The sequence below is a fragment of the Macaca fascicularis genome, chromosome 17, assembly GCF_037993035.2.
Source record: "Macaca fascicularis isolate 582-1 chromosome 17, T2T-MFA8v1.1".
NCBI classification, from domain to species: domain Eukaryota; kingdom Metazoa; phylum Chordata; class Mammalia; order Primates; family Cercopithecidae; genus Macaca; species Macaca fascicularis.
This window is the reverse complement of record NC_088391.1, coordinates 103,820,788-103,844,642: the sequence shown is the minus strand read 5'-3', so window position 1 is coordinate 103,844,642 and position 23,855 is coordinate 103,820,788. Positions and strand designations below refer to the sequence as shown.

Here is a 23,855-nt window from a genome sequence, read left to right as displayed (position 1 = left end):
GGCCGCGGATGTTGAGCCCGTGGGGAGCCTGCCCGAGCCCGCGGGAGGGAGGCCACAGCTCACACCACAGCTGGCTCTGATGTCTGCCCTCTCCTTTCTTCCCCAGACTACTGGTGCCTGGATGATCTGTACCGGGAGATGGTGAGGTGCTATGTGGAAATCGTCGAGAAGCTTCCAGAACGCCGGCCAGACCCAGCTACCATTGAAGGCTGCGCTCAGCTGAAGCCCAATAACTACCTCCTCGCCTGGCACACGCCATTCAACGAAAAGGGTCAGAGAAATCCTCTCCTTGCCCCGTAAAGCCACCCGTCTGGGGACCCTGCGGTCCTAACCGTCTGTCCTCCACTAGCCCCCAGCTTCTCCAGGTGGCTTCAGTGGGGACCCTGCAGTCCTAACCATCTGTCTTCCACTAGCCCCCAGCATCTCCAGGTGGCTTCAGTGGGGCCAGATCAGCCAAGAGTCCCTTTGTCCCTTCAGAGGGGTGGGGGCCCCTCCTGGTCAGCTCAGCCAGCGCTGGCATCTGTTTAAGGAACACAGGCAGTGGCCCCTCCCAGTCGGCCCGGCCAGCGCGGGCGTCTGTTTAAGAAGCACCCGTCACGTGGCACCAGGCTTCCCCATAGGGCTGTTGTCACCCACTGCCAGTTTCCTTTAAGAGATATTTCCCACTGTTTTCCCTTTAAGTTGGTCTTTTCTGTTACCACATCAATGACGGCTTGTGCGGTCTGCATGAATGTCTCTAAAACACTTTGATGTGTTTCTGGTGAAGCTGTATTTGAGTGGCCCCAGTGTCTGCCTCCAAAGAGCCTCTGCTTCTCTAGTCCTGGCCCTGCATCCTCCATGCTTATCCTTGAAATGTGGGTGGTGGCTGACTTGCTGTGTCATCAGTACCGCAGTGATGAGCCCCACTTCTTGTATAATCCCTCCCCAGAAGGCTCTTTCAAGCTGGAGAACTTGGACTCATTAGTAGACAGAAGAGGAAATGCCCATAGGCTAGAGGGGTTTCTGAGACAACCTGTGTTCCTGACAGAGTAGCAGAAACGCAGGTATCCCCAGAAAGCCACAGAGAGAGGGTAAGACCAGGTGAGCTGCTCTGGCAGCCCCATTCCCGAGAGGAACCTGCTCTGGGCACGTGGAAGGGGCAGTTTGAGCAGAAGTAGATCACCAGCCACAAAAGCCTTGGGGCCAGCTCTTCTGTGGTGCAGAAGGCACACAGCTTCCTGCTGGACAAGGGTAAGGATAGTATGACCTCTTGAGAGGGAAATCTGTCATTACCTGTCAAAATGATTTAATGAACACGCTTTTTGATCTGGCGCTTCTACTCCCAGAAATTCTAAACGCCCGTGATGGTGATATATAAAAGCAAGGGAGCAAAGATACATGGACGGAGATGCTCTCTGCCCCATCGTTTATATTAGCAAGACCTGGAACAGCCTAGTGTCCCTCGGTAGGAGAATGGTGAAACTGACTGTGGCACATCCATATAATGGAATACTATGCAGCCATTAAAAAGAGTGAAGTGGCCGGGCGCAGTGGCTCAAGCCTGTAATCCCAGCACTTTGGGAGGCCGAGACGGGTGGATCACAAGGTCAGGAGATCAAGACCATCCTGGCTAACACGGTGAAACCCCGTCTCTACTAAAAAATACAAAAAACTAGCCGGGCAAGGTGGCGGGCGCCTGTAGTCCCAGCTACTCGGGAGGCTGAGGCAGGAGAATGGCGTAAACCCGGGAGGCGGAGCTTGCAGTGAGCTGAGATCCGGCCATTGCACTCCAGCCTGGGTGACAGAGCGAGACTCCGTCTCAAAAAAAAAAAAAAAAAAAAATTAAATAAATAAATAAATAAAAAGAGTGAAGTGGGATCGATGTGTCCTGGGGCGTGGGACAACCTCTGTCATGGATGAGTGTAGAAAGCAAAATGCAGACCAGTGTGTCTGGCTCATCCCAGCTGTGTTTATTACTGAATGCCAAGTGTTCTTTATATATTTTGGATACAAATCCTTTGTCAGCTCTATATATTATAAATATTTTCTCCCCTTGGATGCCTTGCTTTTTTGTTTTCTTAATGGTATCTATTGAAAAGCATGCTTTAAATTTTTTTTTTTTTTTTTTTTTTTTGAGATGGAGTCTTGCTCTGTCACCCAGGCTGGAGTGCAGTGGTGTGATCTTGGCTCACTGCAACCTCTGCCTCCTGGATTCAGCAAATTCTCCTGTCTCAGCCTCCTGAGTAGCTGGGATTACATACGCCCGCCACCATGCCCTGCTAATTTTGCATTTTAGTAAGGATGGAGTTTCACCATGTTGCTCAGGCTGATCTTGAACTCCTGACCTCAGGTGATCCACCTGCCTTGGCCTCCCAAAGTGGTGGGATTACAGGTGTGAGCCACCAGGCCCAGCCAAGCTTTAAATTAAAACAAACAACCAAACAAAAAAAAAACAAAACAAAAATTTATTTTTATTTTTTTGTAGACAGGGTCTCACTCCATCACCCAGGCTGGAGTGCAGTGGTGCAGTTATGGCTCTCTGCAGCCTTGACCTCCCAGACTCCAGCAATCCTCACACCTTAGCCTCCTGAGTGGCTGAGACCACAGGTGCATGCCACTATATCCAGTTAATATTTTGGTATTTTTTTTTGTAGAGAAGGGGTTTCACCATGTTGCCCAGGCTGGTCTTGAACTCCTGAGCTCAAGCGATCTGCCCACCTCAGTCTCCAAGTGCTGAGATTACAGGCAGGAGCCACCACACCCAGCCAAGACTTAAATCCTAAAAGCAGAACCCAGAAAGACCAAACTATTTTCAAGTAAATTAACTGTATCCCAAGACAAAGGTCAAGAATAGTTATAGGAATATAAAAATATCCAGGACTCCATAGCATATGAGGCATGCAAAGAACCAGAAGAATCCAGTTCCTGACAAAGAAAATCAATAAATCCAAACTCACAAGGCCCGACACAGGCGTCATAATTCTCAGGCACCTATGTTCACCCTGGGCCTGGGCGCTGGGTCCCGGGGGTGCACCTATGTTCACTCTGCCTGGGTGCTGGGTCCCGGGGGTGCACCTATGTAAAAATGTTAGGATCGTGCATGTTTCATTGTGCCTAGTTTGTTGTATGTAGTTATAACTCAATGAAGCTGTTTTTACAGGGAAAACATCTCGTTGAAAGCGTGCTGCATATCATGAGCATATCTCTGGGCCTTCAAACGTTCTGTTTTTAGTGACTAAGTAACACCCGATACCTGGATGCCACCGAATTCCCCCATCTCCTTTCTGCTGCAGTCACTTGAGTGGCCTGCCTATGGCTCACTCATTTAAACCACACTCTGATGAACGTGTTATTACGCAAATTTTTACACTTTTAATTATTCATGAAAGCTAGATTGTCGGGGTGGAATTATTGGAGCAGAATTGTAAACCAGCTCTTCCTTCTCCGCGCAGGCTCAGGGTTTGGAGCGGCCACCAAGGCCATGTGCATTGGCCTGCGGTACTGGAAGCCCGAGCGGCTGGAGACCCTCATCGAGGTCAGCGTGGAGTGCGGCCGGATGACCCACAACCATCCCACAGGTGAGCGAGGGGCGGGGCCGGGGGCGGGGCCGGGGGCGGGGCCGGGGCGGGGGCGGGGCCTGGAGCTACCGCCTTCTGCACGCTGCTTAAAGGAGACAGACGCCGGCCCTGCACCTGCCGGGTGCCTGCTGTGAGGGTGCCCTGCCCGGGACACTGGGCTGGAAATCTCGTGGGATCACATCGGGTTTTTGATTTGTTGAGGGAGTTGGCTTATTTTTTAATCTGCTTTGCTTAAGGTCTGTTTTCAGCCCAAAAGCAGGATTAGCGGTAAGTGTGGTGATGTTGAAGAAACTGCTGGGGAAATTCTCAGTGGTTTTGGTATCATTTGTGTCTGAACAAAAGAAAAAGAAACGCACCAGTGCCTGGGTACAGGTGGGATCGGGGGGTGATGCTGGGAACCAGGGTTTGTACAGTATTTCCTGCATTTTCTTGCTGTGCCCTGGGTTGGCCCCACCACCCGCCAGCCAAGGGAGCCAAGGGGACCACGGGAACCATGGGAACGGCTCCACCTGCCGGGCCTCAGGCTTCTCACCTGTAACGGGGTGACCGCCCTACGTGAATCACACCCGCAAATCGGGCTGTGTGAGGATGAAGCGGGTTGGATCATGTCGCCGCCTTAACATGGCACTTCATTCCTTGTGGTCTGTGCCAGGTGGCCAGCTGCTCAGTGGGGTTTGTCCCCGTCCCCAGTCCATCCTGTGGAGGGCAGGCCTCTGAGAGGCCAGGCCGCGGTGGCTGTGGTAGCACCTGATGAGTGACTTTGAAAGGCAGTGAGGAGGCGGCTCGGTTGGCTTCCATTTAAAAAAAGCAAAAACAACTCAAAACTCCTGACCTGCAACTGGCCCTTAGTCCTGGCACCGCCCAGTCCCACACGTCCAACAGCCATGCTGGCCTCATTCAGGATTACCTTTTGGTATCTGCTGTGACCGGCCTCCCAGCGAGGAGGCAGAGCCGCCCACACCTCCACGAGAACAGCGATGAGCAACCCGCCTAGGATCAACACGCAGCTCTGCCGGCCTGGCCATCCCACCCCCACCGCGTCTGCAGCAAAGCAGGCGCGTGCCTTTACTACCCTGGGGACAGGCAGCCTAAGCGGCGGACGCACAGGCATGTGAACCAACTGGTGGGGCAGAGTCAGATGCCGAGAAGGGAGCACTGCTGGACTCCTGCTAGCTGAGTGGTGCAACCGGACGCAAATTAAAAAGTAAGGCCAGGCGCAGTGGCTCACGCCTGTAATCCCAGCACTTTGAGAGGCTGCGGAGGACAGATCACAAGGTCAGGAGATGAAGACCATCCTGGCTAACACGGTGAAACCCCGTCTCTACTAAAAATACAAAAAATTAGCCGGGCGTGGTGGCGGGTGCCTGTAGTCCCAGCTACTCGGGAGGCTGAGGCAGGAGAATGGTGTGAACCTGGGAGGCAGAGCTTGCAGTGAGCCGAGATCACGCCCCGCACTCCAGCCTGGGCGACAGAGCGAGACTCTGTCTCAAAAAAAAAAAAAAAAATTAAAACCTCAGACCCAAAAATGTTGGGCATTTGCCAGGTGCAATGACTCACACCTATAATCCAAGCACTTTGGGAGGCAGAGGCAGGAGGATCGCTTGAGGCCAAGAGTAGGAGACCAGCCTGGGCAACACAGGGAGACTCCATCTCTACAAAAATATTAAAAATTAGCCAGGCGTGGTGGCTCCTGTGGTTCCAGCTACTGAGGTGGGAGGATCGCCTGAGCCCAGCACGTTAGGACTGCGGTGAGCTGTGTTTGCGCCATTGCACTCCAGCCTGGGCGATGGGGCGAGGCCCTATCTCAAAAACAAAAAAAAAAGTTGGACATTTGAAAACAATGTAATGAGCACAAGAATCTGTGTTAATAATTTAAATTTCTAAAACATTTGCTAATATATTTCCTACTCATATTTTAAAAATCATTTCACGGCCAGGTGTGGTGGCTCACGCCTGTAATCCCACCACTTTGGGAGGCCAAGGCAGGCAGATCACCTGAGGTCAGGAGTTCAAGATCAGCCTGGCCAACATGGTGAAACCTCGTCTCCAGTGAAAAATGCAAAAATTAGCCAGGCGTGGTGGTGCATGCCTGTAATCCCAGCTACTCAGGAGACTGAGGCAGGAGAATCACTTGAACCTGGGAGGCGGAGGTTGCAGTGAGCCAAGATCATGCCATTGCACTCCAGCCTGGGTGACAGAATGAGACGCCGTCTCAAAAAAAAAAAACAACAACAACAACAACAAAAAAACTATTTCACATGTTTAATACATGAATGATTTCTATATTTCTATAATAATGACCAAAAATGTTTTAAGGGTTTGATTTTATAAAATTGACACTTCAAAGTGCTTTTTAACTCTACTCCCTTTTCCATTTTCAAACCACAGTTTGTGTTACAGCGTGCGTTATGTGCTCCCATGAGCCCAGAGCTGCGGCGTCCCTGGGCAGAGGCAGAGCCGTAGGCAGGGACAGGACCGGCCCAGAGCCCTGGGCTTGAGAACGATTCGTAGACTCTTGCCGCTGCTGCAGCCCTCCCGCCGGGCCAAAGGAGGCCCTGATTAGTGCCTTCAAGAGTGGCCCGACAGCCGCTGGAAAGCGTCTCTACAGCCCGTCTCTACATGGCGTGTTGTGGGCGACTGTGCTCCACACAGCGGCCATGTTCAGTGGCCGTTCACCGTGGCCCAGCCTGGGATTAGGGTCATCTTTTCCCCACGACAGCCCCGGTAGGGCGGGTGTCATCGCTCCGGTGTACAGACAAGCGGAACGTCAGAACACACACGGCACCCACCCTGGAGCCTGCCTCTGGCCAATGGCGCCGTGACAGTGGGCTCGCCCCTTTCCTGGGTGGGTGTGGGCCTCATACCCACAGGGTCTGCAGCAGAACCGACCCTTCTGAAGCTAACGTGGCTCCAAAACCGAGCAACACAACCTCTCAGCCCCGCATGCCTCGTCCACAAGAGGGTGATCGCCATGCCCTTCACAAGCTCTCGTGAGGACTGAGTGGCATGATGACACCCTGGGAGCAGTGCCCAGTGGGGTGAGGGCTGGGCACACAGGGGCCACTGCTCCCCTGCACAGCCACTCGCACTGAACTACTGCCACGGCCACGGCTGCTCCCATCAGCAGCACCGCACCATTCCTACTGCTGCTGTCACTAGCAACACTGCCACTGCCGCCACTAGTACCACTGCCACCGCCACCACTGGTGCCACCGCCACCCCCGCCTTTTGTCACCACTCCGCTTTTATCACCCATACTGCCATCTCCACTGTGGCTGCTGCTACTGGTCCTGTCACTGCTGATACCACTGGTGCCTCCACATGATACCGTCACTAGTAAGGCAACCACTGCTGCAGTTGCTGGCCCCACGCTGTTCCCACTGTGACTGTCACGAGTACCACTATTGTTGCTGCTGCTACTGGTACTGTCACCACGGCGTCACTGGTCCTCCCACCCGACTGCATCTCTGAAACCACATCACGAGTACCATGGCCGTCCCTTCGCCTCCTGCCACTACTGACCCGCGGCGGCTGCGGTCCCCACAATGGCTGGCAGTGAGAGGAGAGAGCTCATGTCTTTGGAAAAGGCGGCCTCTCCAGGGCTGTCTCCACCCAGACAGTGACCACGGGATTTCCAGGACTGTCCTGCCAGCCCCAGGCATTGTTAGCCTCATCATGGCCAGGATCATTGTGAATAATTCAGATAATTAAGATCAGTCTCTTCCGAGCTCCCGTCTGATGGCTCCCACACTAGCGTCTAATGAGGCCAGTGCAGCGGATGGATGGGAGCCTGGCAGGGCCAGACGTGGCCCTGTTCCCTGAGAGCTGCGCACCCAGTGCCACCTGCTCCGTGAAGTGCAAGGCTGGCTGTGTGGACTGTGGGGTGAGCTCAGGACCCCAGAAGCCCCTGGCCCCATCTTTCCCCACAGCCCGGGAAGATGGACCAGGACAAGCCTCCCGGACTTAACTTCTTCCTTAACCGTGTTTTATTAAATATATATATGTTTTATACACACACACACACACACACTCACATGCGTTTCTTTTTCAGTAAACGGTTGTAAAATTTGACATACCAAAGAAAATAAGGGAGACAGAGCCTATAAGGTGGGCTCTGAGCTTGTCTGTGCTGATGAGCTTGCCGGCCGCTAATGCACACCCAGGAGTCAGACGAGAAAAGCCCCAAGCACCAGCAGGGCACAGGAGTCAGCCCTGCACAGGAAGCGCCTGAGTGTACACAACGGCCCCAGAGCTCTGCAGGGTCTCCCTCGAGTCAGGAGAGCCCCCACCTCCGCCTTCCTCCTGCACAGGCTCATTAACTGATAATCCCCGGCCACAGATGCTAATGGTCTACGTGACGCGGTGTTCCCAATAGCCAAAGGCAGAGGCAGCCCATGCAGCCACACACAGATGACGGGTTATCAAAATGTGTTCATCCACGCACGGAATGCGATGCAGCCACGGAGAGGAAGGGAAGCCATGGCAAGCCACGCGGGTGAACCTGCGGATGCGTGCTGAGTGGAATACGCCCGCCACAGAGGGACAAATCGCGTGTGGTTCCACAAGGAACAGGCACCCAGAGCGGTCACATCCAGAGACAGAAAAGTCGATGGGGGCGGCCAGGGCCTGGGGTGGGCAGTGGGGTGAGTGGAGCAGGGGCAGAGCTATGGTTTGGGAAGATGGGGAGTTCTAGAGAGGATGCAGGACATCCAGTGTGAACGTGGTTAGTGCCGCCGAACGGTGCACCTGAGCATGGGAAAAATGGAACACGAGCAAACCCTCCCTCGGGGGTCCCACACAACGTGGCAGGTCACCCAGGTGACGGTGCCCTCTCTCTTCCCCGCCCCTCCAGGCTTCCTGGGCTCCCTGTGCACCGCCCTGTTTGTGTCGTTCGCCGCACAAGGAAAGCCACTGGTGCAGTGGGGGAGAGACATGCTCCGGGCAGTACCCCTGGCAGAAGAGTACTGCAGGAAGACCATCCGGCACACGGCAGGTGAGCCCTCCCCCGGCCCCAGTCCACACTCGGAGCATCTGGGCAGATTCAGCCCCTCCGTCGGCCCCCAAATACTTCAAGGCACTTTCACTCTTAGATGGAACTGGGAGGGCCCCGTCCGGGCCATGTGAGCAGAGCTGGCCTCACAAGGCAGGCCCCATGCTGCTCCCGACCAGTCTGCCTCTGCCCTGACCTGGGAGGGCTTTGCCTCCCCACCCGGAGCTTCAGAGAGACCTGTGCCCGCCAGGGACATTTGCCTCCAGGGGATCCACCCGTCCCCGACCACCCTGGTCCGAGGCGCCGAGTGACTGGCAGCCTTTGGGATGTGACTGGGACCCGCGGTGCGCCCTGGGAAAGCTCTGCTTCTGCCGGTCTGGGCGAGGTCAGGGCTGGGCCCTTCCCTCAGGAGCCCCATGAGGCTGGCCAGAGGCAGGGACAGCAGGTGTGGGGCTAGGACATCCATGACTGTTCCGGAAGGTTCTACCCCACGGGAGGTGCCGTCTAAGGGGGGAGGGGGCGGCACGGGGAGCACAGGCAGCCTCACACAGCCTTTGGCGTCTTTGCATTGTTGGGGAAATTGGAAATAAGGTATCCAGTGTGTCCTGGAGAAGGAGAGGGAGGATTTGAATGTAGGATCAGGTTTGCTTAGTTTTCAAAACAGCCTCAGGCTGAAGTCTTCTCGATTTTTTTTTGTTTTTGTTTTTGTTTTTTTGAGATGGAATCTGGCTCTGTCGCCCAGGCTGGAGTGCAATGATGCAATCTCAGCTCACTACAACCTCCGCCTCCCAGGTTCAAGCGATTCTCCGGCCTCAGTCTCCCGAGTAGCTAGGATTACAGGCGCCTGCCACCTTGCCTGGCTATTGTTTTTATTTTTAGTAGAGACAGGGTTTCCCCATGTCGCCCAGTCTGGTGTCAAACTTCTGACTTCAAGTAATCCTCCCACCTCGGCCTCTCAAAGTGCTGGGATTATAGGCGTGAGCCACCTCGCCTGGTCTAAAGTCTTCCAGAAACAGAAAAACCAGTGAATCCCTTTATTTCCCCTGCAAGGCGCAGGGGCATGTTCTGAAATGCCTCGTGGGGGCTGGTGCACAGCTATCCACGGGGGTGCAGCCATGGATACCTGCCTGGACGTGGCTCGGGGGCCGCTCAGCCACCAGGCCTGTGCTGATGGGGGAGCAAGGTCAGCGTCCACACACAGTCACCACCTCCTTGAGTCGCTGCTCTGTGTTCCCCACGGCCTGTCCTCAGAAAGCGTGACTGCTGAGCACGCCTGGCAGGCCACGGCACACACTTTATCTCTGGTGATTTCATCTCTGTTACCGCTTGGTGTGGGAGCGGTGGGAGATGGCCAAGCCTGTGGCCCCAGGTTCTTTCCAGCCGAGGTGGCTGTCTGGAGCCAGGGGCTAAGTCATCTCCCTAACCCCAGGAGCGTCGCCCTGACCCACCTTAGAAACAGGTGAGCAGTGAGGCATGGGGCCACGCCATGACTGAATTCACACAGTATTAACGAATGTTCTCCCAGAACTCTGGTATTCAAAACAGTCTTCCTCAAAGCATTTTCTGAAGAACGGTCGGAATTATCTGACCAGCAAAACCTCCTCCCCTTTGTGTTCATGGAATGTTTCTGACTGTTCTTCAGAAAGCTTTATTCTTTCTCTTAGGGATTTGAAATGCACAGACACCAGTTTAAAGCTCTGAGAAACAGTCCTCCAAATAAATCTATTTAATTTCAAATTTGTTTAACCCAGAGTTTTATGAATTTCCTTGACACAGAAACCTTTTTAACAGAACGTCTAAAATCATCCACCGGACTTAACGTTCAGAAGCCCAGAAACGCTGCTCTGAGCTTCTGGCCGGCCCACCTGACATGACCCCTCCGCAGTGAGGACAGTTCACAAATTAGCTCCCTCCTTTTGTGTCTGGACATCTGTTTCCAAATTGGCCAACCCCGCTGACTCGGGTGAGAGGCAGTGCTTTGAGTTTGCGCCCAGGTCCATGTTGACGCTCCACCCGGAGTTTCAGGCCCTGTGCCGGGTTCATGGGATACGCCTGTGGCCGCTGCCCTCTTACTTTTGCATCTTTCACTTCCAATTTCATGTCGCTGAACAAGATCCGAAGGGGGCTGAACTTTTACTTGTGTGAAACCAAGTTGGCCCAGAGTTTCGGAGGACCTGTGAGCCTCGTCCAGGGCCTGGTCCAGGGCCCTCCTGGCCTCCCTGTGGCCTGGAGCTCTGTGGCAGGAGCGTGGTCTCCCCACTGCAGCCCTTCAGCTCTGCTCTCCAGCGCCCTGTGCCCTCCAACCACAGCCAGGCAGACAGGATCTGTGCTCTGTCACCGCATGTGATCAGCACACGTGTCCCTTGGGCCTGACAGCCACCAGCAGCATGCACAGCTCCCGCCCTCTGTGGCTCCCGTGGTGCCAGGGAGCAGGAGGTGGCATGTGGTGGGCAGGGGTGCTCACCGTAAGGCAGGCAGGAGGGCAGCGGGCCTGGGTCTGGGCAGGCTGCACGCCTCCTGGCTCCACGGCGGGGAAGGGATTTCCTGTGGTCTGTAGGGTGTGTGGCTGCAGGTTCGGACTCCCTTCTGAGTCCGTGTCCTCTTCGCCAGATGACCTCCAAGAAGTCCCTAGAGCATTCAGGGGCTTGGATTTCAATTAGGAGTAATGAAACATCCCGCTCTGCTCTGCAGGCACAGGACTAATGCAACAGTGTAATGAAAATGCTTTTGCCCCATCTCCATCTTGCTTGCTGTCCTTTCAAAGCAGCTACAGGCTGGGCACGGTGGCTCACGCCTGTAATCCCAGCACTTTGGGAGGCTGAGGCAGGCGGATCACCTGAGGTCAAGAATTCCAGACCAGCCTGGCCAATATGGTGAAACCCCATCTCTACTAAAAATACAAAAATTAGCCGGGCGTGGTGGCGGGGCGCCTGTAGTCCCAGCTACTCAGGACGCTGAGGCAGGAGAATGTCTTGAACCTGGGAAGTGGAGGTTTCAGTGAGCCAAGATGGTGCCAGTGCACTCCAGCCTGGGCAACAGGGCAAGACTCTGTCTCAAAAAAAAGAAAAGAAAAAAAGAGGCCGGGCGCGGTGGCTCACGCCTGTAATCCCAGCACTTTGGGAGGCCGAGATGGGCGGATCACCTGAGGTCAGGAGTTCGAGATCAGCCTGGCCAACATGGCGAAACCCCATCTCTACTAAAAATTCAAAAATTAGCCGCGTGTGGTGGCGGGCACCTGTAATCCCAGCTACTTGGGAGGCTGAGGCAGGAGAATCGCTTGAACCCGGGAGGCAGAGGTTGCAGTGAGCTGAGATTGCACCACTGCACTCCAGCTTGGGGGACAAGAGCGAGACTTCATCAAAAAAAAAAAAAAGAAAGAAAGAAAGAAAGAAAGAAAGCAAGCAAGCAGCTACAAACGTCAGCATGTTCATAATTCTGGACAGTCGCTCAGTGGTTTACTCCAGGACGGGCGCTCCGCTTCTCCACATGCCTGCAGCTGGGTGGAGGGGCATCGACACGTCCCCTCCCTCCCTGCACCCACCCCAGGGCCCTCCGCCCCACTCCATGGATGCCATTGTGTTCAGCTCACCCTGTTCTTTATGTTTAGAATACCAGGAGCACTGGTTTTACTTTGAAGCTAAATGGCAGTTTTATTTGGAGGAGAGGAAAATCAGTAAAGACTCAGAAAATAAAGCCATCTTCCCCGACAATTATGACGCAGAAGAGAGGGAAAAGGTGAGCCTTGTCCTGGCACTGAGGCAATGTCTGGCACACCAGTGGTGCTCAATAAGTGCATAGCAAGTGGGTAGATGGGTGGGTAGGTGGATGGATGGATGGATGGATGGATGGATGGATGGATAGATGGGTGGGTGGATAGAAGCGTGGGTGGGTGGAAGGGTGGGTGAATGGATGAATGGATGGGTGGATGGATGGGTGGACAGGGGAATGGATGGGTGCATGGGTGGGTAGGTGGGTGGGTGGGTATATGGATGGGTGGTTGATTAGGTGGATGGAAGGGCACGTAGGTAGAAGGTGGGTGAATGGATGGGTACGTAAATGGGTAGGTAAATGGATGAATGGATGGGTGGATGGATGAGTGGATGAGTGGGTGGATAGGTGAATGGATGAGTAGATGGGTGAATGGATGGGTAGGTGGGAAGGTGGTGGAAGGGTGGGTGAATGAATGGGTAGGTAAATGAGTGGGTGAATGGATGAATGGGTGGGTGAATGGATGAATGGATAGGTGGATGGATGAGTGGATGAGTGGGTGGATAGGTGAATGGATGAGTGATGGGTGAATGGATGGGTAGGTGGGAAGGTGGTGGAAGGGTGGGTGAATGAATGGGTAGGTAAATAGGTGGGTGAATGGATAAATGGGTGGGTGAATGGATGAATGGATAGGTGGATGGATGAATGGACAGGTGAATGGATGGGTGAGTGGGTATATGGATGGGTGGGTGGGTGGATAGATGAGTGGATGGGTGAATGTATGGGTGGGTGGGTGGTGGAAGGGTGAGTGAATGGATGGGTAGATAAATGGGTGGGTGAATGGATGAACAGATGGGTGGATGGATGAGTGGATGGTGAATAGATGGGTGGGTGGGTGGGTGACTAATCTCATCTCTACTAAAAATACAAAAAATTAGCCAGGTGTGGTGGCGTGCGCCTGTAATCCTGGCTACTCGGGAGGCTGAGGCAGGAGAATCGCTTGAACCTGGGAGGCGGAGTTTGCAGTGAACTGAAATCGCATCATTGCACTCCAGCCTGGGCTACAGAGCCAGATTCCATCTCAAAAAGAAAAGGGTGGGTGGATGGAATGGCAGGTCACTAGGATGGGCCCAGGAAGCTTGTGCTGTAATGTACCCAGAAGTGGCTCCACTTGGGCACATGCCCCTGACCCACGGCTCTCTTGTCAGACCTACAGGAAGTGGAGCTCGGAAGGTCGAGGGGGAAGACGAGGCCATGATGCCCCCATGATAGCCTATGACGCCCTCCTTGCAGCAGGCAACAACTGGACTGAGCTGTGTCACCGGGCCATGTTTCATGGAGGTGAGATGTTCCTTAATGGCCGTGGCTTCCAGGAGGGTAGCACCCTTCTCCTGAAGCACCCCCTTGGAGTGTCCTAGGATGGCAGGCATTCAGGCACCCCCTCCTGAGCCCCAGCATATGCGTCCTTCTCTTCCTTTCTGGAACCGCTTTGGGAGGGCGCAGGCTCCAGGGTACACCGGCTGACGTACGTGCACTCACGTGCAGACGTCACAGGATACAGGTGTGACCGCAGGTCCTGCTGTGAGCTCCAGCAGACCAAGAGTCTCTCGCCTGGTCCACGAGCCTGGAGGGCAGTGCGGCCTTGGAGTAGGTGCGGTGTAGGGGTATGGAGGCTCCTACCCTTGCCACTGCTGCCTCAGGCTGGCCACCTTCGCAGGGTTCTGTTCCGAGGTCACTGTTGTCTTGTCCTTTGCTCTGCAGCCTCTGTGCAAAGTTGCAGACTGCCGCCTGGAGTTAGGTCCTGGGCTCGCATCCTGCTCCATCCATGCTGGCTCTGTGCCGGCCAGGCCGTCTCTGGCCATGGAGGGAGAGGAAGAAGCCCAGCAGAGTGGCTGTGGCAGCTCCAGGCAGCTCCTACCCATAAGATCAACCCCGTGCCTTGTGGGAGCAGCTGTCAGGTTCTGTGAGACTGGCTGAAATTGCCTCACTTCAGTGAGCTGAGCTTGACCAGACATGAGCTGGGAAAAGACAAATGTGGCCCCGTTTGGTCAGGAGCCTCTGCACAGAGCCGGCTCAGCCCCTGAGGGGTTTCCTCTGTGACCCTGGCTCAGGGGTGGGACCGTGCAGCCTCGGGCTCCCCTCCCTCCTCCTTCCTTCTGCACCGTCCTGGCGCCTCACTGACTCTTAGTGCTGAAACACCGCTTCACACAGATGCCTGACCCAGGGAGGGAGAAGGGAAGCACCTGTCCCCCTCCCGTTTGCTTTGGGGGGTTTTTTTGAGACAGGATCTCACTCTGTCACTCAGGATGGAGTGCGGAGAGGCAATCTCGGCTCACTGCCACCTCTACCTCCTGGGTTCAAGAGATTCTCCCGCCTCAGACTCCTGTGTAGCTGAGATGACAGGCGTGAGCCACTGCGCCAGCCTGCCTGTCCCTTTTATCAGCCGCCCCCAGCAGCACTGGGGTTTGGCCCACCTTAGGGGTGGCCAGCCCCAGGGGTCTTGCGGCCCTGGTCAGGTGGAGCCCACTGCGACTGCTGCCTTTGCGTTTCAGGGGAGAGCGCAGCCACGGGCACCATTGCAGGCTGCCTGTTTGGGTTGCTGTACGGCCTGGACCTCGTTCCCAAAGGCTTGTACCAAGACCTGGAGGACAAGGAGAAGCTGGAGGACCTGGGCGCGGCCCTCTACCGCCTGTCCACAGAGGAGAAGTAAAGCCATTTCTGCCACTTTGCCCCTAGAGAGCCAGTGCCACCCTGGGGCCCATGGTGTCCTCTCGCAGCCCCCTGGGTGAGGGTGTCCCTGTGCGGCTCCACTGCAGTCTGCGCCTGACTGGTCACATCTAACTCTCATTTCCAATCTCAGAATCCTAACTGTTGCATAAAATACACTGTTTGTCCTGCGGGAATATTTTCCGTCCTCCACCATCCACATTGACATTGTGTGGCTTGTCGCACTTGGACGTCCAGGCGTGGCACTCACCCACAGTCTCCCGGACAGACAGTGTATTTTATTCCGCCGCAGAGCTAATGCTGTTTACTCACTCACTTCAACAACACTAACTGTGGTGGCCTCCAGCAGGCCCCCGCTGCAGACCCTCCGTCCCGCCTCCGCCTCCACCTCCAGGCGTGCATTTCCCTCGAGGGCCGATGCGCCACCTCCCCGCCCTCCACCCCCCGCCATGTCCACAGTGGGCCGTGTGTGCCTGGACAGAGAAACAGTCACACTGGGGCCTGGGGGACACATATACAAGCATTGCTCTTAACCCCACCCACCTGTTTAATCACACTAGATTTTAAGATCAATCTCTTTTTGAAACAACTCACGGAGAAAACCAGAACCTAAATGGCCGCCTGCCAGCTCCGGCGTCTCTCTGTGGTCTGCCTTAGTGGGCCAGGTCCAGATGCAGAGCAGGCCTTTCCCCTCCGCGCCTGCCCTGCCGGGCTCGCTGACGAGGAAGCGCTGTCCCTGCCGTGAGGTTCTCTCTCAGAGAGTCTGGGAAAAGAGATCACTTGCTCTTGTTTAAAATACATTTGGACGTGATTTTTCCATGCAGCATCTGGTGTGAATAAAACAGCAGTTGACTGACGTTTATCGCTGTGCTTGGCCGCTTGGCTGGGGCCTCTCTTTTTGTTGTGATTTCATTAAAGGGCTCGCCCCTGGGCAGAGTCGGAATCCCGGGGAAGCCCCAGCCTCAGGGAGAGGAGGCTGAGGGGCCGAAAGCCTGGGTGGTTGGAATCTCTGTGGGCATCCAGAATGCAAGCCCTACCCCCACGGGCTTTGTCGTCTCCTATGGGCTAATTTGAAAGGGGGAAGTGGTGGCGTCTTTATGCTCCCACTTGGGATTCCTGTGTGAGTGGACTGGCAAGAGAGGCTGGTGGGCTTCACAGGCGGGCGCCACGGACCCCCACTCTCAGGTGTGTTGGGTTCAGGCTTCCCAGACGGGCCCTGCCAGCCACTTCCCGGCGCCTCCCTCCCAGGCCGCCTCCCCTTGGTGGAAACAACCCTGGCATTCATTCAGTGCAAGGAGTAGGCGTGTCCGGGGGTAGGCGTGTCCGGGGATAGGGGTGTCCGGGGGTAGGGGTGTCCCGGGGGTAGGCGTGTCCGGGGGTAGGCGTGTCGGGGGTAGGGGTGTCCGGGGGTAGGGGTGTCCGGGGGTAGGCGTGTCCGGGGGTAGGCGTGTCCCGGGGGTAGGCGTGTCCCGGGGGTAGGCGTGTCCGGGGGTAGGGGTGTCCCGGGGGTAGGCGTGTCCGGGGGTAGGGATGTCCGGGGGTAGGGGTGTCCCGGGGGTAGGCGGGTCCTGGGGGTAGGGGTGTGGGTGGGGGAGAAGTGTCACGGGAGGTAGGCGTGTCCTGGGGGTAGGCGGTCCGGGGGTAGGCAGGTCCCGGGGTTAGGGGTGTCCTGGGGGTAGGAGTGTCGGGGGGGTAGGGGTGTCCCGGGGGTAGGGGTGTGGGGGGGATGAGTGTCACGGGGGGTAGGAGTGTCCTGGGGGTAGGCGGTTCCGGGGGTAGGCGGGACCTGGGTGTAGGGGTGTCCCGGGGGTAGGAGTGTCGGGGGGTAGGGGTGTCCCGCTGTTAGGGGTGTCTGGGGGGGTTGGGGTATCCCGGGGATAGAAGTGTCGGGGGGGGTAGGGGTGTCCCAGGGGTAGGAGTGTCCCTGGGGTACAGGTGTCCCGGGGTAGGGGTATCCCGGGGATAGAGGTACGCTTTGCTTTTTCCATAGAGACGCCCGGTTCGTTTTGTGGGAAGCATAGTCCATGCTGGTGGAGGAGTCTGTGGCCTTCTACGCTGGGCAGGCCGCAGCAGTGCAGCTCTGTGCTGAGCTTCCGAATAACCGGACTAACCGAGCTGCTACTGGCGCTTTAAGTCAGAAGAACCAGAGACAGGCACATCGGGGCGAGGGGCCTCACGTCACACACATCCGTGCAGCGTGGTCCCAGGACCGTGGGTGTGGGGAAATTAACCGAGGATTACCTTTCAGGAAAAGAAACCCAGTTAAGGTAAGTCAGAACTGTTGCTAGCGTACGTAACACAGCAGTAGTACCTGTGTAGCCGGCTTTCCGGAAAGAGGCTTTCCCTCTCCACCTGCTGTGCGCCCCGCTGTGTGGAAGGCAAGGCCAGCTCGCATGAGCAGGGCGCGGCTGGATTCAAACGGGGTGGACTCCGTCTCCATCCGCAAATCAAACCCCTCCGTGAGAATCAGAAAGTGAGTCTATTTAGAAACCGATTCTAGATTAGACACACAAACACAAAACCCACAAGCATCGTAAACAAAAGCCGGCAGTGCCTTGCTTCACTTTCCTGTTACAGAGAGACCCAAAAGTTGAAAAGAAAAAGCCACAGAAAGCACTAAGGGGACACTGAGGGAGACACTGAGGGGGCACTGAGGGAGCACTGAGGGGGCACTGAGGGGACACCGAGCCAACTCTGCTGTTTAAAACGGCACCGGCGGGTTTCATTGTTGTTATAAAAGTGACGTGTGCACAGCTTCGGGAATCCAAATGCGTTCACAGCAGCGTGTGGGGAAAGCAGCTTCCAGCCACCCAGATAACAAGGCCACGGTGGCCCAAGTGTCCTCCCAGGAGCCTCCTCCACACACACACCCTGGCTGTGCACCTGTACGTGAGACACCCCTGCGTTTGCGTGCTGTGCCACACACACGATTCTTTCCCCAAACAGGAAGCATCGTATATGCCATGGTTTGCTTTTGGCTGTTTTCATTAAACTAGGTTTTAAAATATTTTTCTGTATTACCATACACAGACCAATCTCCACCTTTTTAACTGCTGCCTGGTATTCCATGGTACTCCTGTGCCATAATTCAAATACCCCGTGGGTGTGGCTCTCAGTGGGTTCCGTCGCGTGAGTGGCGTTTGCAAACACCTGCTCTTATGGCGACCTCCAGTGCTGCTCCCCCGCTCTTCTGAAAAGGCATTAGTCTGTCCCTACAGCGCAGTGGTGCCGTATTTCATTCTAGGATGCATTTTTGTCTTTCATTTTTCTGAAATTGTGGTGCATCCTATATTTTATGGTGTCCATAGTTTAAATGATGGAGTTTTCATTTTTGTTTCTCCAAGACATTCTTATGAAATAAGGTGTGGCCAAGTGTAGTGACCCAGGCCTATAATCCCAGCACTTTGGGAGGCCGAGGCGGGAGGATCACTCTAGCTCAGAAGTTTGAGACAAGCCTGGGCAACATGGCAAAACCCTGTCTCTACAAAAAATAATAATAATAATACAAAAATTAGCTGGACATGGTGTTGACGCCTGTAGTCCCAGCTCCTTGGGAGACTGAGGTGGGAGGATTGCCAGAGCCTGAGAGGTTGAGGTTGCAGTGAGTCGAGATCATGTCATTGCACTCCAGCCCGGGTAACACAGTTAGACCCTAAAAAAAAAAAAGAAAAAAGAAAGGGAGGGAGAGAGGGAAGAAGGAAGGAAGGAGGGAGGGAGGGAAGGAAGGAGAAAAGGCAGGAAGGCAGAAAGGAAAGGAGGGAGGGAGGAAGGAAGGAAAAAAGGAAGGAAGGGAGGGAGGGAGGGAGAAAGGGGAAGGGCAAGGGAAGGAAGGAAGGAAGGAAGGAGGGAAGGAAGGAAAAGAGGGCACATTTCACAATCCCCTAGGCCCAGCAAGGTGTGGCTCCCCAGGAGTTCTCTGGGAGCGTCAGCGTTGCACATCCCTGTAGATCCACATCTCTTGTGATACATCAGGCACCAGGAAGGGGCAGGTGGGAGGATGAGCACCTCTCACTCCCAGATGGCAGACAAGGATGCTTCAGAGGCAGGTGAGGCCCAGAATATGCCCGTTCTCAGCCTGAAGCTATCGGCAGACACCTCTCTCTCAGGCCCACGAATGTGAGATCTGAAGCCAGGACTTGGGATGGAGAGTCCCAATCATGGCTGAGACAGGACATGGGCATCCTCACAAACACGCCACACAGAAATCACACGCTAGGAACATGTGCCGTGTGGGAATATGAGCACGTCAGTAACACACATGTGGTTTAGACTTCAGGCTGATTTACATGAATCCGTTTTCCCAAACTCTTTGATTAAGAGATTTTGCATTTATATTTAAAATTATTGTCTCCAGTGTTTTCATATCTGAAAGCCATGGCAGAGCTGTCCTTGTCCTTCCTTTCCCACATTGGAGGGAGCGGATCCAGGGAGGCTCCATGACTTGAGTGGGCGGGGCAGCCGCTCGGTGCGCCCAGCCCAGGAAGTGGCAAAGCCCAGCCCCATCAGGCCTAGAACCGCGGGCTCCCTAACAAATGTTATTTCTATCTATTCCATGCTCCCCTAGAAGCAGGGCCCTTTTTTTTTTTTTTTTTTTTTTTTTTTTGGAGACGGAGTCTCGCTGTGTCTCCCAGGCTGGAGTGCAGTGGCCTGATCTCGGCTCACTGCAAGCTCCACCTCCCGGGTTTGCGCCATTCTCCTGCCTCAGCCTCCCGAGTAGCTGGGACTACAGGCGCCCGCCACCTCGCCCAGCTAGTTTTTTGTATTTTTAGTAGAGACGGGGTTTCACCATGTTAGCCAGGATAGTCTCGATATCCTGACCTCGTGATCCACCCACCTCGGCCTCCCAAAGTGCTGGGATTACAGGCTTGAGCCACTGCGCCCGGCCTCAGGGCCCTTTTAACTACCCCCATTTTGTAGACAAGGAAACTAAGATTCAGGAGGTCTGAGTATCTCTCCCAGAGCTGCATTTTGTGAGCACAGAGCAGCTTTTAAACCCGATGCATCTGAAAACCACGCTCAAGCTTTCTCCCTTCCCCTAATCCGGGGAGACCTCACCACCACCACAGCCCGCAGCAAAGCCTGGCGATTGCATAACCTCAGGCCCGGCTGCCAGAGGCCAGTGCCACCTGTTTTGGCTGTGGGTATAAAAATTAACAGAACATCAGCTGATAAAATTGGTAATACCCGGACTGGTGTTCAATCCAAACTTCTGCGCTTAAAAAACTCCATCACTGAAGTTCATTCCAAAGGTTGCTTTAGGTTGGAAATAACTTTGGAGTCGGAGTGCAGGCACTGCAGCTCCCCTGATTACAATCCCTGGTGTGCAGACGCATTTCCAGTTAACACACAGAAATAAGTTATCAGCTCACTCAGCCCGCTGCGGGAAAAGCATTCACACAAGGTCTCAAAGAACAGCCTGAGACCGTCTCGGGATTTGTGTGCTGCACCCCGACCGGCTGCTGGTCAGCAAACAAGGGCTTAGACAGACAAAGGCAGGGACTGTGTATGATCTGGGGCAGACAGACAAAGGCGGGGACCGTGCCTGATGGGGGACACTCTGTGTCTGGCACCATGCACATCGCGAACGTTCTGTCTGATGGCCACCGGGGTGGTCCCCAGGGTCTGAACCATCGTGCAGCCCTGTGGGCACGATGCCTTCCCCACCCTCCTTGTGCCCCGAGAAGGGTGATCGCCCAGGACCCCCAACTCTGGCTCTCCCTCGGGCAGGACAGGCTGCACGACCTGGGGCCCTGGTGGTGCCGGTGGGGACCATGACCAGCCTGCAGATCCGGGGGACAGCCTTGTCTTGTCCCACCCACCAGAAAGCCGGAGAGCACACAGTCCCCAGGGCCCTGCCAGCGGGATGCTCGTGCACCCCGGGGTTCCGCAAAGCCTCACCTCTCCCGGGACCGTCTGTGCTGTCAGGGTCCTTGAATGACACCTGTCATGACACAGCTGTGCTGTCTCCCTCTCCTATCTTAACGGTTCATTTTTAAGTTTGTTTCAAACAAAACTAGCCCCAACAACTCCCATACCCCTTCGCCCAGCATCAGCAGCTGTTACTGTTTTCTCTTGTCTCTCACTGCACCCACGTGAGCATGCGCACACACTCGCACATACGAGCTCGCACACACAATTGTTTCTGAACCATTTGAGAGTGATCTGCCGACCCTGTATCCTCTCACCGTAAATATTTCCGACGAATTTCCTCAGAAAAGAGCAGGCTCTTCCGTAACCACTGTTTATTCAAAATTGGAATTTAACCTTCGGTAATGCTATCATCCAACATAACGGCATTCTGTTGCAATATAATATACTACATTGTAGTTCTTATCATGTGTTAGAAATTTTGCCTGCTGTTTCATCGGTTTCCTTTATAATCTATATATTTGTAGCACAAATTCGTGACAGAAGCTCACTAACCCGAGGACCTGCACGTCCCACAGGTACTGAGGGGCCCGAGGCAGTTGCTGTCATTAGGCAGCGAGCAAGCGTCCCTGGAACCCTCTGCTGACTTACTCATGTCTCAGGCCTGAAAGAGCGTCCAGTGCTTATGGCCTCAGTCAGCCTGGGATGGACAGTGACCCCGTTATCAGTCACAGCCAACTAGACACCCCTTCGCTGGTCACTGCCGGTTGACCAGACGCCCCTTTGTAGGTCCCAGCTAAGTCACTCACATATAAGGTCTTATGTAGGTCACAAAACATGTTCAGGTCAAGGCCTTAGGGTATCCCGGCCCAAAAGGCCACACCCATCGTTAGCCAGATTTATTTCCAGGAAATACAGATACTCAGTTCTCCGACTGGTTCATTAGCACAGTCTGAACTATTCCCCACCTAGTTACCAAAAATCAACAGGGAGCAGTCAGCAAACACTTGTTCTCGGCTTTCCTAGATGGACAGTGACCGCTGCAATAATGCACAGAAGCTGCTGGGGAGGGGCGTGGCCAGATCAGCTCCATCCCGCCTGAGGGCCGCTCTCCCCACCCCGCAGGATCCTGGCCGGGCCCCCAGCCTTCCAGGATTTTTAGAAAGTACTCATCCTTTGGGGTTAGCTTTTCTTTTTCGTAAGTCTAATATTAGATTCTTTAGTAATCTCTTCTCAGCCTTTAGGCTAAGATCAAGTTTAGATTTATTTGTAAAATGTTAGGAGCCTCAACTTAAAGGGATCAGTGTTGTTTAAAACCAATCTTAAAAAAAAAAAAGCTACTAAGGAGGCGAGCTTGCTTCTCTCTCTTTTTTTTTTTTTTTTTTTTTGAGACGGAGTCTCGCTCTGTCGCCCAGACTGGAGTGCAGTGGCCGGATCTTAGCTCACTGCAAGCTCCACCTCCCGGGTTTACGCCATTCTCCTGCCTCAACCTCCCAAGTAGCTGGGACTACAGGTGCCCGCCACCGCGCCCGGCCTTTTTTTTTTTTTTTTTTTTTTGAGATGGAGTTTCTCGGCTCACTGCAACCTCTGCTTCCAGGGTTCAAGCGATTCTCCTGCCTTAGCCTCCCGAGTAGCTGGGACTACAGGCACCCACCACTGCGTCCAGCTAAGTTTTGTGTTTTTAGCAGGGACAGGGTTTCACCATGTTGGCCAGGCTGGCCTCAAACTCCTGACCTCGTGATCTGCCCACCTCAGCCTCCCAAAGTGCTGGGATTACAGGCGTGAGCCACCGTGCCCGGCCCTTCTCTTTTTATAACACTAATTCAGTGGACCCTGCCTGGTGGCCTAGAGCCGGCCACAGAGCCCACGCCTGGCTGGTCTCTGGGCAGAATGTCGCCTGTCATCAGCAGAGCAGTTGGGCCACGGAGGCCACTTATTCAAGGCCTTTGGTTAAACCCTCCCCAGGTCCACACTCTGCTTGGGGACCACATCTCAGGCAGGCGTCTGTCACCCTGCCTGGCCTGGACACTGGCAGGTCCACGTCTCCAGAAAGGTGTCTCGTTCCTCCAGGCTGGCCAGGGAGAACCCCAAAGGGGAGGGAAGCCGGGGGCTGAGCCGCAGAGGGCAGGGAGACCGGGGGCGAGCCACAGAGGGCAGGGAGACCGGGGGCGAGCCACAGAGGGCAGGGAGACCGGGGGCGGGGAGACCGGGGGCGAGCCACAGACGGCAGGGAGGCTGGGGGCAGAGGGCAGGGAGGCTGGGGGCAGAGGGCAGGGAGACCGGTGCTGAGCCGCAGAGGGCAGGGAGGCTGGGGAGCAGAGGGCAGGGAGGCTGGGGAGCAGAGGGCAGGGAGGCTGGGGAACAGAGGGCAGGGAGGCTGGGGAGCAGAGGGCAGGGAGGCTGGGGGCAGAGGGCAGGGAGGCTGGGGGCAGAGGGCAGGGAGGCTGGGGGCAGAGGGCAGGGAGACCGGGGGCGAGCCACAGAGGGCAGGGAGACCGGGGGCGGGGAGACCGGGGGCGAGCCACAGACGGCAGGGAGGCTGGGGAGCAGAGGGCAGGGAGGCTGGGGAGCAGAGGGCAGGGAGGCTGGGGAACAGAGGGCAGGGAGGCTGGGGAGCAGAGGGCAGGGAGGCTGGGGGCAGAGGGCAGGGAGGCTGGGGGCAGAGGGCAGGGAGGCTGGGGGCAGAGGGCAGGGAGACCGGTGCTGAGCCACAGAGGGCAGGGAGGGTGGGGGCCAAGCTGCCAAGGGGAGGAGGGGTGAGTGGCCCCAGGCTCATCCGCAGAGGGGCAGGAAATGGCAGTGCAGGCCTCTGGTGTGGATGGAGGCCCAGGACGTGTTTTGTAAGCACTGTTGGCTGAGGGCATCCAAATGTCGGTCAGAAGCATGTGGGGGCTGGTGCGGGGATGTGTGTGACATGGCTCAGGCTGATCTGTGTTCTGAGCAGGCTCCTGGAACAGCCGCACAGTCGTAGGCCCAGCTGCCGCCTGAAACCGGCCCTGCCCTTC

At 55.4% G+C, this 23,855-nt stretch overlaps 1 protein-coding gene across 2 annotated transcripts in view; it reads left to right on the top strand.

Moving 5' to 3' along the window:
• ADPRHL1 (ADP-ribosylhydrolase like 1) overlaps nt 1-23,855 on the top strand; it is a 43,233-nt gene that overhangs the window by 8,364 nt on the left and 11,014 nt on the right. Inside the window, exons 2-7 of one of the 2 annotated variants that reach the window (XM_005586310.5) lie at nt 107-271; nt 3,432-3,557; nt 8,410-8,550; nt 12,155-12,282; nt 13,464-13,596; nt 14,808-14,961. In XM_005586310.5, the coding sequence (XP_005586367.4) occupies nt 107-271; nt 3,432-3,557; nt 8,410-8,550; nt 12,155-12,282; nt 13,464-13,596; nt 14,808-14,961 (847 nt within the window). Of the gene's footprint in view, nt 1-106; nt 272-3,431; nt 3,558-8,409; nt 8,551-12,154; nt 12,283-13,463; nt 13,597-14,807; nt 14,962-17,149; nt 17,250-23,855 lie in introns of those variants that run through there. The other variant, XM_045377556.3, reaches the window with a different exon arrangement.